Raw genomic sequence first — 16,015 nt, 5'->3', positions numbered from 1 at the left:
CAGGTTTAACATTTTACTCATTTTGAGAAGTAAATATTATCAAACTCCGGTATTGAAATCTTAATTGATTTTGAATCCTCCAACACAGCTTACTTTCACTTCTAACAATTCAACACCATCCATTATTTTGGGTGGCAAGAGGTAAAACATACAACAACTGGACTAAAAGATAGGGTACAAAATATTCAAAAGGAAATGGGTGTTTATTATTGCTAGAAAGAATTGAACAGGAAAGAAAGTAAGAAACTCAAATCAAAGGTAATTCTCATCTATCAGATCTCATGACTATTCTAGTTCCCTTTTAGTAATATCTTTCCAAATAGAAATTGACCAACTCTACTCCTCCCTCTCTCTACAATCCGCCCTCCATAAGAATTGACACTTGAGCCGTCTACATGACTTTCTCCCACCTTCTCTTCCAGCCCTTTTGGAATAAACCTTCCAGATCTCTGGTTTCTTTGTACCCTCACCTCCATTATTGGACTTGGATTAGGTCTACGGTTCATTAACCCATTAGAAAAGAGAAAATGCATAAACATTTAAAAAAATCTTACTGAGGGAAAGTAACACTTAGGAACATGACATAGGATATTTTAATAAGCTCACTCAAACACTTACATAAGTACTCATGCCATAAGATAAGCTCAGATAAAATGTAAATACGTTATTTCAAATGCTCCCTGGACCCAAATTTGGTCACTGGTCAGTTAAGAAACACTTGAGGGAAGAGATAACACTTGAGGGAATCCAGTGAAAATTTCACCGAAGACAATCCCTATCCGTTCACCTTTATCTTACATGAGATGAAAACCAATTTTACTATATAGTGTTTTAATTTTATAAAACTGTTCTTGGGATTAAATTGGGAGCTAATTTTTGTCTTTCAATGGTTAATCTTTCATTCAATAATCTTTTTAGAGTGTGTTTGGATGAATGAATGTTTTGAGATAAAGTAATGTTTTGAAGAAATTTAATTTTTTTTTGTCTAAATTTTCTTGTTTGGATGATTAAGTTAAAAAAAATTCAAATGACACAAAACAGATAGGAATTTGAAATTCCTTTCTCTCATGTTTCAATTTTCAAATTGAGCCTTGATATTAAAAAAATTGTAAATTGGTCCCTAAAAATTTGCAAATTGGTCCTTTAAAATTCTCAAAATTGCAAATTGGTCCTTTTCAAATTTTAAAATTGACCCAAATTTTTTCAAATTTATAAAAGTGGCCCAAAGTGTTTACTATGAATATATATATATATATATATATATATATATATATATATTACTCTATCCAAACATACACATTTAAAATTATGGTAATTAAAATATAATCATTTGAATTGCTAAGAATTTTAAATCCTCTAAAATTTCTAATTACTATCCAAACGTATAAGTTTTTTTTTTTCTCCTTTAAATTGAATATCTCACTTTAAGTACCAAATCCATCTAAATATCTATTTGGATAAAGCCATGATCAAGAGAAAGTTGTAGGAGTAACTAGTGCACAAGCAGCTAGGAGAAAAATACTACTGAAAATCATATCAGTAGACTAAAAGGCAATGACAGAATAGAAACTGTACATCCAAAATATTTTGCTCGCCTGTATATATACTACGTATGGGACACAAACAGATGAACTACATGGTATTTCAAGCCAATTATTAGTAATCCACTATATTATAGAATTACAGATTTACTCATGACAAATGACAATGAATCAAAAAATTATGACAACCACAACACAAATATACACATACTTATATGCAGAAAAAAAAATCTGATAGGTTGGTTGATCTGGATGGATACAGTGCTTACACGCTGAGCCTGAATTTTATTTATGCAAGTTTCACCTCTGTAAAATGCTCTGGATCGATGCAACACAGGGTGCTTTGTTCACATGTATTATGAAACTGTATGCGAATTGAGTGGACTCAGGAGGGAACATAAGTTGTCCAGGGCATCATAGATGGACACACAATAGGATAATGAATCTTGTGTATTAAAGTAAATTTCCTATTCATTATAGAGAAGAAAGACTTTTTACACCTGATTTCGAGCAAGACTCACAATAGAAAAAACATGTACTGGCACCGAGATTAGTGTTTCTCATTATGTATAGTTAATTCAAGAATCACTCCAACTGTCTGCATCATCGTCTTCATCACTTCCAGCCAATGCCTGTTTCAATAATTGACACTAGTTTAGTTTACTTCGAAGAGAAGTGATATGTTTATGCAGGGACAGAGAAAGGAAGACCGCATGCGTTTAACCAAAATTTAACAGAGAACATACACTTAATAGAATAAATTTAACAGAGAAAGAGTGATAGACCTGGCGAATAGAATTTGCTTTTTCCAAGATGGCAGCAACCCTCAAGTTTGTTTTCGGACCCTGAATGTTGGGCCGTGTAACCACAGCAGTCCTCAAGTTGAAGGACTGAAAGCAATATTTTGAAATATCTAAATACAAGAATTTGATACAGGAGAGTTAAAATAGCATGAACAATATCAAAATTTCTAGCTCTCACCTTCGTTCTAATCTGTTCTAACAATGAGTCTCTATCATCTACCTTTGGTGCTATCTGGGGCCTAACACGATCAGTAACCTTCCTCAGCTGCAGTGGTACAAAGGCAGTGTGTTATGCAAAAATTAAGACCACATAAAGAGTAAATTTGACAAGAACAAGAAAACTGTCTTTACTCTGCTTTTGTCAAGAGCAGCAGCAACATCAAATAAATGGTTCTGGGGAGGAGGAGGAGGAAGAAGTTTCTTCTTTGGTTTTCCATTTGGTATTTGACTATCAAACTCTGATGATTGGGAAGATGTATCCAATGAGAGTGCCCGATTCCCCTCTGGAGGCAGCAGGCTGTGATTGGGATGCATAACTTCTGTACTTGGTGGTGACTCGGGTGAGATTAAATGATCTCCTTGATCCCTTTCCAAATCAATAGATGACTCCTCATGCGTTGTAAATTCTAAAACAGTCTCTTCCATGAATTGATTTGGAGAATGAGAATGTTGCTCTTCTGGAGAAATAGGATCTTCTCCAGATACATGACATTCACCAGATAGCACCGAATGCAATTCTCCAGGACTATTCTTTTTAGCTTCAATTGCATCTTCCATTATTTGGCTAGCAGAGTTAGTCAGTTTGTCTTGTTGAAAGATGGGATAAGACCCAGGAACAGCGCATTCAGAGGGCAGTATTGGTGGGAATGGACTTGAATTCAATATGCTTTCTCGATTACCACCATCCTTTTTAGCTTCTAAACTTGTATCTTCCATTAACTGACTTGTAAACTGAGAAGATTTTTCTTGTTGAAAAATGGGATTAGTTCCATAAACAGCACATTCAGCGGGCAGTATTGGTGGCCATAGACTTGAACTCAATACGCTCTCTCCATTACTATCCTTTTTAGCTTCTAATCTAGTATCTTCCATTAACTGACTTGTGAATTGATAAAGTCTTTCTTGTTGATAGATGGGATTATCTCCATTAAAAGCACGTTCAGCAGGTAGTATTGGTGGGCATGGACTTGATTTCAATATGCTTTCTCCCTCTGAAGCAATGACACATCCATGGGGAAGTCCACCATAAGATAGCAAGGGTAATGTTAAGAAAGGGTTGTAGATTTGGCTTCTCTCCTGAACTAGGTAATTATGTTGACCATTTGCTCCATTTACCATCACAGGATATTGCAAAGGAATAGCAACAGGATGCTCTGAAATACCTGCTGATATCCCGGGAAGCTGTAGGCTTTCATTACTATCCACAGCCACAACAGGCAAAAAAGGATTCTGATACGGAAAGGTTACTCTTTCAGAAGTTGATAAACCAAATTGACTCTTATAATCAGGTGTAACAGGCTGTATTGGTTGGAATGATACCGGACTCGCACATATTTCTTCTCTCTGTGAATCTGGGGAAGCATTTTGAACCTTGTTCATTATCCATTGCATTGGTGGTAGAGGCGGCATAGGTGGCGTTTCCTCAAGATTGATTTTGGCTGCCTTGGGAAAAAGATCAGGAAGTAGAGGTTTCGATGAATCCATGACATGTTTTGTTGGGCTAATCTTTTGATCAGATGACATTGATAAGGAACCATGTGAACGCTCCCCTGGATGGACTTCAGACGCAAACTCAATGTGGCTCTCTGGCTGTGGTTGATTATAGGAAGGTGGTAAAAACCTATCTTTGCTGTTCTGTAGATCAATCTGGAAAACAAATGTACATTCTGACCTCTGGGTGTCTAGCTCTGAACATTGGGTCACCATTTTCATGTCATTGGGAGAAGAACCATCTTGTATTTTCTCCTTAAGCAGTGAATGTTGATAATTATTACATATACTAGAGTCAGAAGTAACTGATCCGTTCAGGTTCAACCGTTCATCAATTGAAGCAATTTCCAGTTGACCCATTTCTATATGTGATTTTAACTCTGTCAAAGAATCTCTTGCAACTTCCTCATTGACTTCCATATTTTTTTCATGAGGATCTTCAAAAGTAGATGGAGATTCTTCCAACTTAGTAAGACTACTCACTGGAGATGTGATATATGAAAATGGTTCCGGTTGACTTTCCTTCTTCTCTGCATTCAAGTCTGTGGAATTTTTTGTCAACTCTACCTCATTGGATTCCATTTCCATTGTATGGGAATCTGAAGAACCTAGGAAAGATTCGTGCAAATTTGAAGGATTCATTGATGGGGAAGAAATAGAATTTGAAGCTAGACAACTAGCAATGCTTGCATCAGGTTCAGCATTATCAAGAGAAGGAATAGCAGATACATCCAGATCTTTGGACTGAACTTCTACAGGGACCATACCATTTACCATGACATTGTCGTCCTGCAGTATGTAATCAGGGGAAGCTGAATGTTTAATACAATTATCATCTTCAACTGGACCCAAACTGCAGGTGGATCCATTGATTTCATCGCCAAGATTTATCCTTGATAACTGATCAGGATACAGAAATTCAAATTCAGCCGAATCTGGTCCATCTCGTGGATTTCCGTGTGTAAAATCAGAGCATAGTTCTTCTGTAAAGCTATTCTCCACGGAAGACTCCACAACAGGATAAAAACCTTCTGAGTCAAGTTGCATTGTTTTAATATCATCATTAGGTTTTAAGTCCCGGACGTCAAGCAGCAGCTTAGTACCTGAATTCAGGTCTATTTCCATGGGCAGACAAATGGGATCCTCCCCCCGTGAACCAATGTCTCCAACAACCGATATTTCAGAACAGTACTCATTTAGAGAATCTGCCTGCAATGTTTCGATGTGAGAAAGATCACCACATTTGCCTTCATGAGCTAAATTCAATTCATCGGATACTTGTAACAGAGTATTGGAATGGACATGATGATCAGAAACATCCAAGTTGTTCGAAGAATTGTTGTCAAAATAAACAACTGGGCAAGTATTATCTTTTATTGGGGAGAGAGCCTCTTTGTCATCTTGCAATCTTAAATGACATTCAACAGGAACATGCAGTGTTTCATCTGATTGAGTCCTTGTAGGTAGGGACGCTAGTGAGGTAGCTGTAGGTCCATGATCTGAATACGACAATAAACATTCTGAATCCAGACATGAACCAGAAGAGACTGGTCTAGAATCAGATATTGCTCGCCCCTGATCATGTGTATCATCATTTGTGACAAATTCACCACCAGTTTTTTGCAATTCAACAATTTGCGGAAGTTGGTTGGATGACATATTTTCAGTCTCTGGTGAGGAGTTTCCAATAGATTGAGAATCTGAAAACTGAACTTGCAGTTGGGTATGCTCTTGATTTCTATCTCCTTTGAATGAACTATTATCATCTGATGCACCAGGGGTTCCTCCAGACCAAGAACCTGGCAGTCGAGCTTGCACTTCATTATGCTCTTCACTTCTATCTTGTTCAAATAAACTCATTTCTTCAGATAATGACGAATCTCCAAATGATTGAGAATCTGAAAATTGAGCTTGCAGTTGATGTTCTTCGTCACCATTTGAATCAGTTACCTTTTGAACATTCAAGAAGCTTTCCTTAGGTCTACACTCATTGTCTATTTCCAACTCTGAGTCTATGGTAGCTAATGCATCCATATAATCATCAACCTCACTAGCCGCATCATCAGAATGGTAGCCGTCTGGGCTGCATTCTCTTTTATTTTGTTCATCGTCATCCCCCGGTTCGGTTTCATCAGGTACCTTGAGATGCTTAGAATACATTTCATCTGTCCCAGTCCTTCCAGAAAAAATTTGTTCAGGCTCCTTCACAAGATATCTATTTGTCCTCCTGTCCATTTCTGCGCATGAATTCAATTCTAATTCTTGTTCATTTGATGAAGAATGTGTCTTTCCATTTTCCATAGACCTTCCCATAGGTGAAATGCCATTAATTCCAAGTTTTTTAATCCCAGTTTCACTAGTGTCGCCTGACATCAATTTCACAGGCTGCTGAATTACTGACGTTTCACAGACCATTTTATGATTAGGTGAGGGGATTTCCAGAAATTTCTCCATGTAGCTTCTCCCAGATTTTGATTCAACAGCAGATCCATCCAATTGTCTTTTTTTCAAATTCACAAGACGAGCAGGATCACTACAGGCATTCTCAATACGCTCCTCAAGAAACAACTGATGAAGTCTGCAATAATAATGGATTAGCAATTTTATGGACAGTTCTGCATTTGATAAATCAGAAGCTTAATGAACCACAGAAAAATTATAGGAACTCACTTTGAATGTGAGGGAACAACTCCAGGGGCTTCACCATCCCTCAGCCATTCTCCTTTTTTCGGCTGGAAATACAAGTTATAGATATTTAATATCCAAAATTGTAAATATTCAACTTTTTATTGCATAGAATTGCGTTTTTATGACGTCAATTAAAACAATTCATAGAAAATTTATGTCATGGAGTCGTAAAATCATTGCTTTAGTACCTTGACTTTGCGAATTTTCCTTTCCCTGTGAACTTCTACTGTTGCTGTTGCAGAGGAAGCAGGCTCTGCTTTAAAGAATGATGGATCCGTATAACGCTTCAGACATGCCCCAGCACCAGCCACATCAAACCTTTTTAAGCGAACAATGAAACAAAAGCTTCAGATTTCCATAACATATTTAACTAAATTGTATTTATCCTGAAAATTTGTATGCTTTTCAAATCCAGTCACCATACTTGTCTAGAAGAAAAAGTCTAGGTGGAGCACGACATTCTTCATATGAATCCATTATAAATCTTGGTAAATCTCCACGAGTAATGAGATTCTGTTCAGACCGAAGATTAGGACACCAGTCAATCCCTGCAGTGCAAGAAACATGTTAAAGTTTATCAAGGGTCCCATTATCACCCACAGTTCACATTACAAACATAAACAAATAATCTACAAAAGGACTGCATTGATTGGTTAACCTCCATTTGTGAAAAAAGATGAATGATGAGTTCGTGACAAAAATGCTTTCTCAATTGGAGGAATTTCAGCCTCAAGCTGTTGAACACGAGACATAAGACTGTGGCCTCTTTCAGCAGTAGCCATTACTTCTTCATGCAGGTCGTGGAACAACTCAGCGGCAAACCTAATCAAAATGATACAGTTAAATGCAATGAACTTAACAGCAGCTGGTGGCTGTAAAACTTATAGTTATTTTAGCTAAAAAAATCATCTCATTTTATAAAATCAATAACATTTTTTTTTTGACAATCATAAAATCAATAACATATTAATGTTTTTTTGTCAAAATGATACAATTAAATGCTATGCTAAATTTTGATGCGAAGACTATAAAGTGAACCTAATTTTCTAAATTCACTGCAGGGAACAGAATGCCATGATCACTGCATTTCTGACAAGATATATAAAATTTCCTACCATATGCATTATTATAGATAAATTCACAAGAATATTAGCCCTAAGATTGTGAGATGGTTGATTAAGAGATTGTGGATAGTAGATCCTAAGATTGACCCTAGAATCCTTAATACTCATAATGTACCCACCAAACCAAAATTGCAGTATCTGAAACATAGTCCACTTAAATCTCATTTTTCTCTATTTTTTTATTAGTAACTCTTATTTGTCACATTGTGATAAAAATAAAATTTCTGTGAACACAAAAAAAGAGAGCATAATTCGTCAAATCATGTTTACGGCAAATAACATAATTTTTAAATCCGCCCTGAAACTTAATTCCAGAATTGTGGTTCACGCATGGTTCAACCAAATATCCATGTATATAGAAAAACATCCAACATCTTCTCAACCAATCTATGTATATAAAAAAAAAAAAAAATTTCTTCCCTTTTTATCCACCCAAAAAGTCACTAAATACAAAGAACCAAAAGGAATCAAGGAATCAAAGAAGAAGACACAAAGAAAAAGCCAAATAAATTAAAACCAAAACAAAATAAGATCAAAAACGCAATCCCCTAAATCCGTTTCCTATATTCAATACTACAATACAATATTAATCATAAATTCATAACAACATTTACATTAAAAAAAAAAAAATTCAAATTTATCCACATAATCCAAAATTCAACCACCAAATTAGAAACTCTGAATTAACAAATTACCAAGAGATAGAAAAAATAAATTAATAAAAAATCGCTGAATCAAAGCTCACTCTACTAACATCACCACCACCAACAAAACTAAACAAGAATTCAAATACAAAACAAAACTAGATTATAATTTAATTATATTTTAATTTTTCAAAAATTAACAAGAATTCAAATATAAAACAAAATTACAATTTAGTTTTTGAAAAACTGAATGCAATCACACGGTAACTATGAGCACAATTCATCATCATCAACATCAAGCAACAACAAAGCAAAAACCAGTTAGAGAGAGAGAGAGAGTGAACTAACTGAGCAAGGTCACCGAGTTGGCGCAAGAAACCGACGAGTCCAGTCATGGCTACGGCTTCAAGGAGAGCTTCGGAGTCATCCTTATCGGCGGCACCGATGAGCTCCGGATCCGCTAAACCATGCGCATTCCGAATACGGTACCTGGAGATAGGCATTGTTTGAATTCAAGGAATTGATGAACCCTAATTATGCTCCAATTACAGTGAATTTGTTGTGTTGTTGGATACTTTTTCCGGTGACACTGCGTTTTCCGTTTGTTCCACCATGGAAATGGAAGAGAGAGAAAGAGGAGCGAAAGAGAGAGAGAGAGACAGTTTTTCTTTTCGTTCTTTTTTATATTTATTCTTTTGTTTGAATTTATTACTTTGTGTTTATATACTTAGAGATTTCTTTCCTCTAAAGTCTAAACCAAACGATTTATTATTTATCTTAAAAAGTAATCAAAACATGGTGGAAAATGCTAATTACTAATTAGTACTCTAAGATAAGATACTAATTAAAAATTAAATATGGTAAATATGTTCCGTAAAAAAAAAATATAAATAATGTTTGTTTTAATGTGAAACTTATTTTTTTTAGCTTTTTTAACTACTTTCTCCGTTTCAAAATGTAAGTTAAGTTGGGCAAATTAAGAAATGTAATTAATATTTTATGGAAAATAAAAATTATGAGTTAGTTTACAAAATTGTTCTTCATTAATGGTATAAGAAAGATAAATTTAAGAATTGTAAGAAGAGAGTAATAAATGTAGTTAAGAGTATATTAGGAAAATTAACATTAAATGTTTCGTTGGTAATGTAAACTAGCAATAAATTTTTTCTGATAAACGGGGGTTGTATTTGGTCTCTAGTTGTGCACTTTGCCTTTCAAATGTAGAAATCACCTCCCATTTATTTTGTCATGTAGCTTTTGCAACTCGAATTTGGGACTGACTAGGTAATTTGCTGCATTTAGGGTTACATACTCACACTTTTTAGGAGCTGTTTGTAAGCCTCGACAATTTCTTTTACAAGTTGCCAATGTCGCGGTATTACATGCGCTTCATACTATTTGGTTGGCTAGATGTGGTATTCGGTTTAACAACGCCAAGGTTAGTGTCCATGCTGCACAAGGCAAGATTCTAGTGGCGACTAAGCTATCAGTTGCGCTAACGACAAGGCTACTGTTGCAACTAACTGAAGCGTCGGTATTGCATAATATGTCCATTGGTGACAGACCGGCTGCTGCTGCCCAAGAACTGATGGTGTTGTGGCGCACACGGTGATCAGTTGGATGAAGACGAATACCGACGACTCCATAACCAATGGGTCTACTACATGCGGAAGACTGTTTCGGGACTACATGGCAATGTTTCACGGTGGATATGTGCAAAAAATTGGAACTGTTTTGGTGCTTCATGTGGAGTTATCCGCCTTGATTATCGCTGTGGAATTGGCTAATAGCAAGGGCTGACAGTATCTTTGGTTGAAGAGTGATTCACTAACGGCGCTCCGAGCTTTTGATAACATTGAGTTGGTACCATGGGACTTGCGCAATCGCTGGTCAAATTGTTTGAGCTTCGGACAGAACTTAAAATGGTCTCACATTTATCGCGAGGGTTACGCTTGTGCGGATAAATTTGCTACCCTTAGGCATGCTTATGCAAATTTGAGGTGGTGGAGTTCACTGCCTCCCACCCCGGGATGTCTTTTTAAGTGATAAGTTGGGACATCCTCAATACCGTACTACTTGATGGTTTGTTTTATCTTGTATAGCATTGGGGTTCAGGTGTAGTCCCCCTTGATAATAATAATAATAATAATAATAATAATAATAATAATAATAATAATAATAATAATAATAATAATAATATCCCTACCTCGATATCTCTTTTAATAAAAATTAGAACCCATCCCGAACCCTCCCCGCTTATACTAAAAATTAGATTTCATCTATTTTAAATTAAAAACGTTTAAACAATCTCTTAAATTACATTCATATATATATTTTTTTTATTTGAGTATTAAACAAACCATTTTCTCTATTTTTTTCTTTATTTAAAAAGATATTGTTGAGAGAAAATAATTTTGGACATTTAACTTTTTTTTAATAAAAAAATACTAAAATACAATATAAATTCATGTGGAAAGAGGCGTAATGGGGATACCCGAAACCCGATGGGGATACCCGATCCCCGTTGGGTATGAGTTTGAGATTATCATTTTTATCCCCGCTACAATTTGGGATGGGTTTGGGAAAACCCAAACTTTATGGATTTGAGTTTGGGGAGGACAAAACCGGTCTCTGCCCCGTCCTATTGTCATGCCTATTGGTAGTTTCCCAATTAATTTTTTTGGGGTGAAATACATTAGGAAAGTGATGCAATAATCCGAGGCATGAGAAATGCAATCAAGTAGTAAGCTTTTGCTGTGTTCCTCCAATTTAGAGGTGGGAACAGGCCAGGCCGGCCTACATGGCCTTAAGGCCTAGCCTATATAGACTCAGGTCAGACCAACCTATTTCTTTAAATAGAGCAGGCCAATGCTTTTTTATAAGCCTATTTAGCTAAAAAGGCCAGGCCGCATGCCATTAAAAAAGCCTTTGAAGCCAACTAGGCCGGCCTATTTAAGTTAACATGAATAATATTTTTATTACGATTATTATTTATATATTAAAATTTATACTTTGATTAAATTATAAATCTATTAACTTTTTAAGTAATTTAAGTTTATTAATCTACATTAGTTTTTAACATATATAAATGTATTATTATAAACTAGAATTGAAATATGATGACATATATAGTCAAATTCTCTAAAATATCAAATGGAACATTATTTTATTAGTTCATAAGTATATTTCAAAATAAATATAATTATTTATTTAAATATGTTCATATGAAATAGGCTTTTAAACAGGCTAACAGGCCACATCAGACTTTCAAAAGGCCAGGCTCAGGCCTAGAATTTAAGCCTATGATAGGCCACAGGCCAGGCTCAGACCTTCGATTTTTTGACAGGCCAGGCTCAGGCTTGGCAAAGCCTAGCTCGGCCTAGCCTATTCTCACCTCTACTCCAATTCCAATCCGTTATTTGGGTCACCCTCAGCCGTCACTGCCACTCTTCCCCTAACGGATATTATTATTATTATTATTATTATCCCTACCTCGATATCTCTAAGCTTTTAATTTATAAAAAAAATTGAATTATGATTTTTGTATTTTTTTTTTTAAAATATGATGGTTAAACTCATTGCCTTGCTTAGGATTTTGACCGATTTCTTGGATGTTGATGTTGTTGCTTTTTTTTTTAATCTCTTGTAATTAAACTCTTTTGTGACTTATGTTAGGGTGAATTTGTTAATAAAAAAATTTTATTGCTAAAAAAAATAAGGGTATTGTTGGTATTATGAAAGTCCACACCAAAAATTATTATTACATTATGTATAGAATATAATAGATGAAGGGCAAAATTGGCAAATAAAAATCCACACTAAAAAATGGTTATGCATGCGGTTACCAATTCCTTGAATCAACCACTCATGTATGAGAGGGTAAAGTTGGAAATAAAAAAAATCCACACAAAAAAAAAGTATCCTCTTTATTATATGTATAGAAGATTATAGTTTATAGGTTATATGTATTATACCATTTATTTTTATTTTTTAGGTTACTATTGGTACGAAATTTTCATCGCCGTTAGTGATGACTAATCTCCGTCGGAGAATCTGTGGGGGAAACAAGGTGGATTCTCCCTTTTCAACAGAATTTTTTCTATACGCATGAGTCATGAATCGAACTTTTAACCACATATTTAAGCAAACCAAAATCCTTATCACTTGGACCAATTCATTATTGGTGGCATCATTTCATTTATACTATTTGGGAGAAAAGAATACATTTCGTGTGCCTAGATATTTTTGCATAGAAATAAAATGGGTTGAAAACTTGGTATCATATCATTAACATGGTAATTTTTTTTTTGACTTAATGGTAAAAAAAATTATGTTAAATTATACTAGTGAGATGAAAATACCTTATCCTATACCATGAACATAATTCAATTACTAGAAATATTACATTTAGGGTCGAGATTCAAACTCGAGATCTTCCATTTATTTATCTTAAGAGTTCTTTTTTTTTTTTTTTTTAAATTTTTACCACCAATATTTGGCCTACTGGACCCACCTAATCTAGTTCGGATGTCAGTTCTGACATCAAGTGGTTTTAGCCCATTCCTAATCGCAGTTGCGTGAGATCGAATCATGATCCTCCCCACCTAATCCAGCGCCAACCACCACTATACTAACTAACGATTGGTTAAGATATGGATTTTAGCCCTTATACTACTTGAAAAAAAATGACCTTATCCTAATCAACACCAACAAAGAATGTCACATTATATTCATAAAAAGAAAAAGAAAAAAGAATGGCACATTATATTCCCCTCGCGTTTTCTGCGAAAATGCCTTTTCTAAATATTCTTTGATTCTCAATGAACTTTGGAAAATCAATTTTATAAAGAACAAAAAAAAGGTTCATTTTTTTTTTTTTTGACAATCAGTTTTGTTAGGTACATGTGAAATTGAAATTGAAATTGAGAAGCTAGCGTTTTCCAAACACCATGATGAGTGGACTCTCAACCTCCTTTTAGCTACTTCCCTTTTTTCAACGCTCATGCTTTTTATTCTTCCCTTAATTATTCATCACAAAAATTTAAAGTTTTTTGTTAAAAAATATTAGTAACTAAATTTTTTATCTGAATAAATGAAGTGTCTGATGTTCAAACTCTAATATATATATATATATATATATATATATATATATATATATATATATATATATATATATATATATATATATATATATAAAAGTTAGGATGATTTCTCTACTGACTAAAGTAAAACTTACTATATAAAAAATTAAAAGTTAGTGTAATTAAGTTTGACAAGAGTTTCTTCTAATTGAATTCTCATCTTTTTTTATTTAGAAATAGTGATATCCAAATAATAATTATTAATTAAGTACAAAAGAATAAAACATTGTCCGCAAATCTTTTGGATTACTCTATCAAAATATAGGGTCCTTAACAGTATATTAAGTTAAGACAAGCTTTAATCACGGGAGAAGGAAGCTGTCCCAATTTTTTAAATAATAATAATTATGCACCAAAACTCAAGAGAATCATTCAGACATGGCATTAGTTGAGACCATCCAACTTGTGTACACATTATATTAGTAATTCTTTTGAGTTAATCCTCATTTGGTCATTGTAAAACTGAGCGAATTCAGTTTTTATTCTTATTAAAAAAAATTGTTAAGATACTATCCCTATAATTTTAGATTCTTCAGCTGAATTAGCCACATACATAATTTTGTAAGTGAAATAAAAAATTAATTTGTAGACTTATTTTCATTGTTTATTGGATAAATACTCAAAATTCTTCCCACCATAAATCTAGGCCTCATCATCAATAATAAAGCCTATCTCAAAAATATATCAAGCCAAGCCACCCATTATAAATAATTTAAGTGAATTTCACAACACTCAATCACTTTAAAACATGAGTTTAATGGATATGCAAAGTCACTCCAAATTAATTTTACATTGATATCCAATAGAAATTAAGCATTTCTTCATGTCATACAATTAGAGGGAGGTGTGATGGGGTAATTTGACAGAATATACAGTTACTATTGATGATCAAACCTAAAACTTCTAACATACTATTCAAATTCCTCAACACTAGGCAAAACCTAATGAATTTTTTTCCTTTAACTTCAATGACAGCCCACCATAAATCTACGCCTCATCACCAATAATAAAGCCTATCTCAAAAATATATCAAGCCAAACCACCCATTATAAATAATTTAAGTGAATTTCACAACACTCAATCACTTTAAAACATGAGTTTAATGGATATGCAAAGTCACTCCAAATTAATTTTACATTGATATCCAATAGAAATTAAGCATTTCTTCATGTCATACAATTAGAGGGAGGTGTGATGGGGTAATTTGACAGAATATACAGTTACTATTGATGATCAAACCTAAAACTTCTAACATACTATTCAAATTCCTCAACACTAGGCAAAACCTAATGAATTTTTTTCCTTTAACTTCAATGACAGTGTAAAATTAGTTTACATACATTGTCTGTACATATTCTGTTTTCTCTTAAAACAATTCATTAATTTTATATTCTACCTAATGAGACAATACTAAAAACTCACGATGGATCCCACAATTTACTAAAGATATTGTTAAGTAGGAGTACAAGTTTTTTTGACAGAGTATATATTGTTAAGTACAAGTTGTTTTAATAAGCATTTGTTCTTGTAAGTTTTTGTCACATTATCCTTCTGTCCGGTAGAAATTGTAATCTTGTTGATGTTTTTATATATATAATATATGATCATGTAAACTTTGCTTGAAAGTTATGAGAAGTTTATTTAGGAAATGGTACTAAGCAAAGATACAATTTTCTATTCTTAAAATGATCAACATCACCTTCAACAAACAGTATAGGCACTATTTATGCATTAGGTAACAACATGTTGGTTGATTAATTTTGTGGTGTAATTTCATTGGTAGTTGTTTGAGTGGACCAATTTGCACTTTTTCTTGTGAAGTTAATATTCATTTGAATTGAGTTATTTTTGAGTTTATAAAAAATAATGTATGTAAATAAATAAATTTTTATGTTAATTAATAAGTTTTTATTAGCAAAAATATATTATTAAAAAATATTTTTTCATAAAATACATCGACAATATTATATTTTTGATTTACAATGAAATTGGAGATCGAACCTACGACTTCTAACATGCTATTTAAACCGCTCACCGGTAGAACAAAATTTTATATAAGCTAAAAATATTTATTTATTTATATAAATCATTTTATATAAACTAAAAAATAAGTCAATTTAAACGTATACTAAATTTTATATTTGATTTTGGTAAGTTTGGTTGGTTCCTATCTATCCTAATAGTTTATTTGTGGAATCGGTTACATAACAACTTCCATATATACACTCTTTCATTGGTATCCCACATATCTTTGGTTGGTGACCCTTCAATATGGTTACTTTCACCTTCTCCTCGACTGAATTTGGCTTTTATGGACATACCAAATTACTAACTACTATGCCTATGTGTGATTGTGACATCTAT

General features: G+C 33.7%; 1 protein-coding gene across 2 annotated transcripts; it reads right to left on the bottom strand.

The window, feature by feature from the left end:
• Positions 1–1,371: 1,371 nt before the first annotated feature.
• LOC123888754 (protein SCAR2-like) lies at positions 1,372–9,219 on the bottom strand. 2 transcript variants are annotated; one of them, XM_045937912.1, is made up of 9 exons: positions 8,859–9,218; positions 7,401–7,564; positions 7,167–7,290; positions 6,931–7,060; positions 6,725–6,786; positions 2,696–6,632; positions 2,523–2,609; positions 2,327–2,431; positions 1,372–2,173 (listed from the first exon to the last, which is right to left on the bottom strand). In XM_045937912.1, exons 1-9 carry the CDS (start codon positions 9,011–9,013, stop codon positions 2,120–2,122), a joined length of 4,818 nt encoding a protein of 1,605 aa, XP_045793868.1. In that variant the 5' UTR covers positions 9,014–9,218; the 3' UTR covers positions 1,372–2,119. The 2 variants fall into 2 exon arrangements, with proteins under 2 accessions (XP_045793868.1, XP_045793867.1); XM_045937911.1 differs by having other exon boundaries at positions 1,571–2,173; positions 2,327–2,609; positions 8,859–9,219.
• Between the last annotated feature and the right edge of the window lie 6,796 nt (positions 9,220–16,015).

This window comes from Trifolium pratense, linkage group LG6 (assembly GCF_020283565.1).
Source record: "Trifolium pratense cultivar HEN17-A07 linkage group LG6, ARS_RC_1.1, whole genome shotgun sequence".
Lineage (NCBI taxonomy): Eukaryota > Viridiplantae > Streptophyta > Magnoliopsida > Fabales > Fabaceae > Trifolium > Trifolium pratense.
This window is presented reverse-complemented; position numbering and strand designations above follow the sequence as displayed.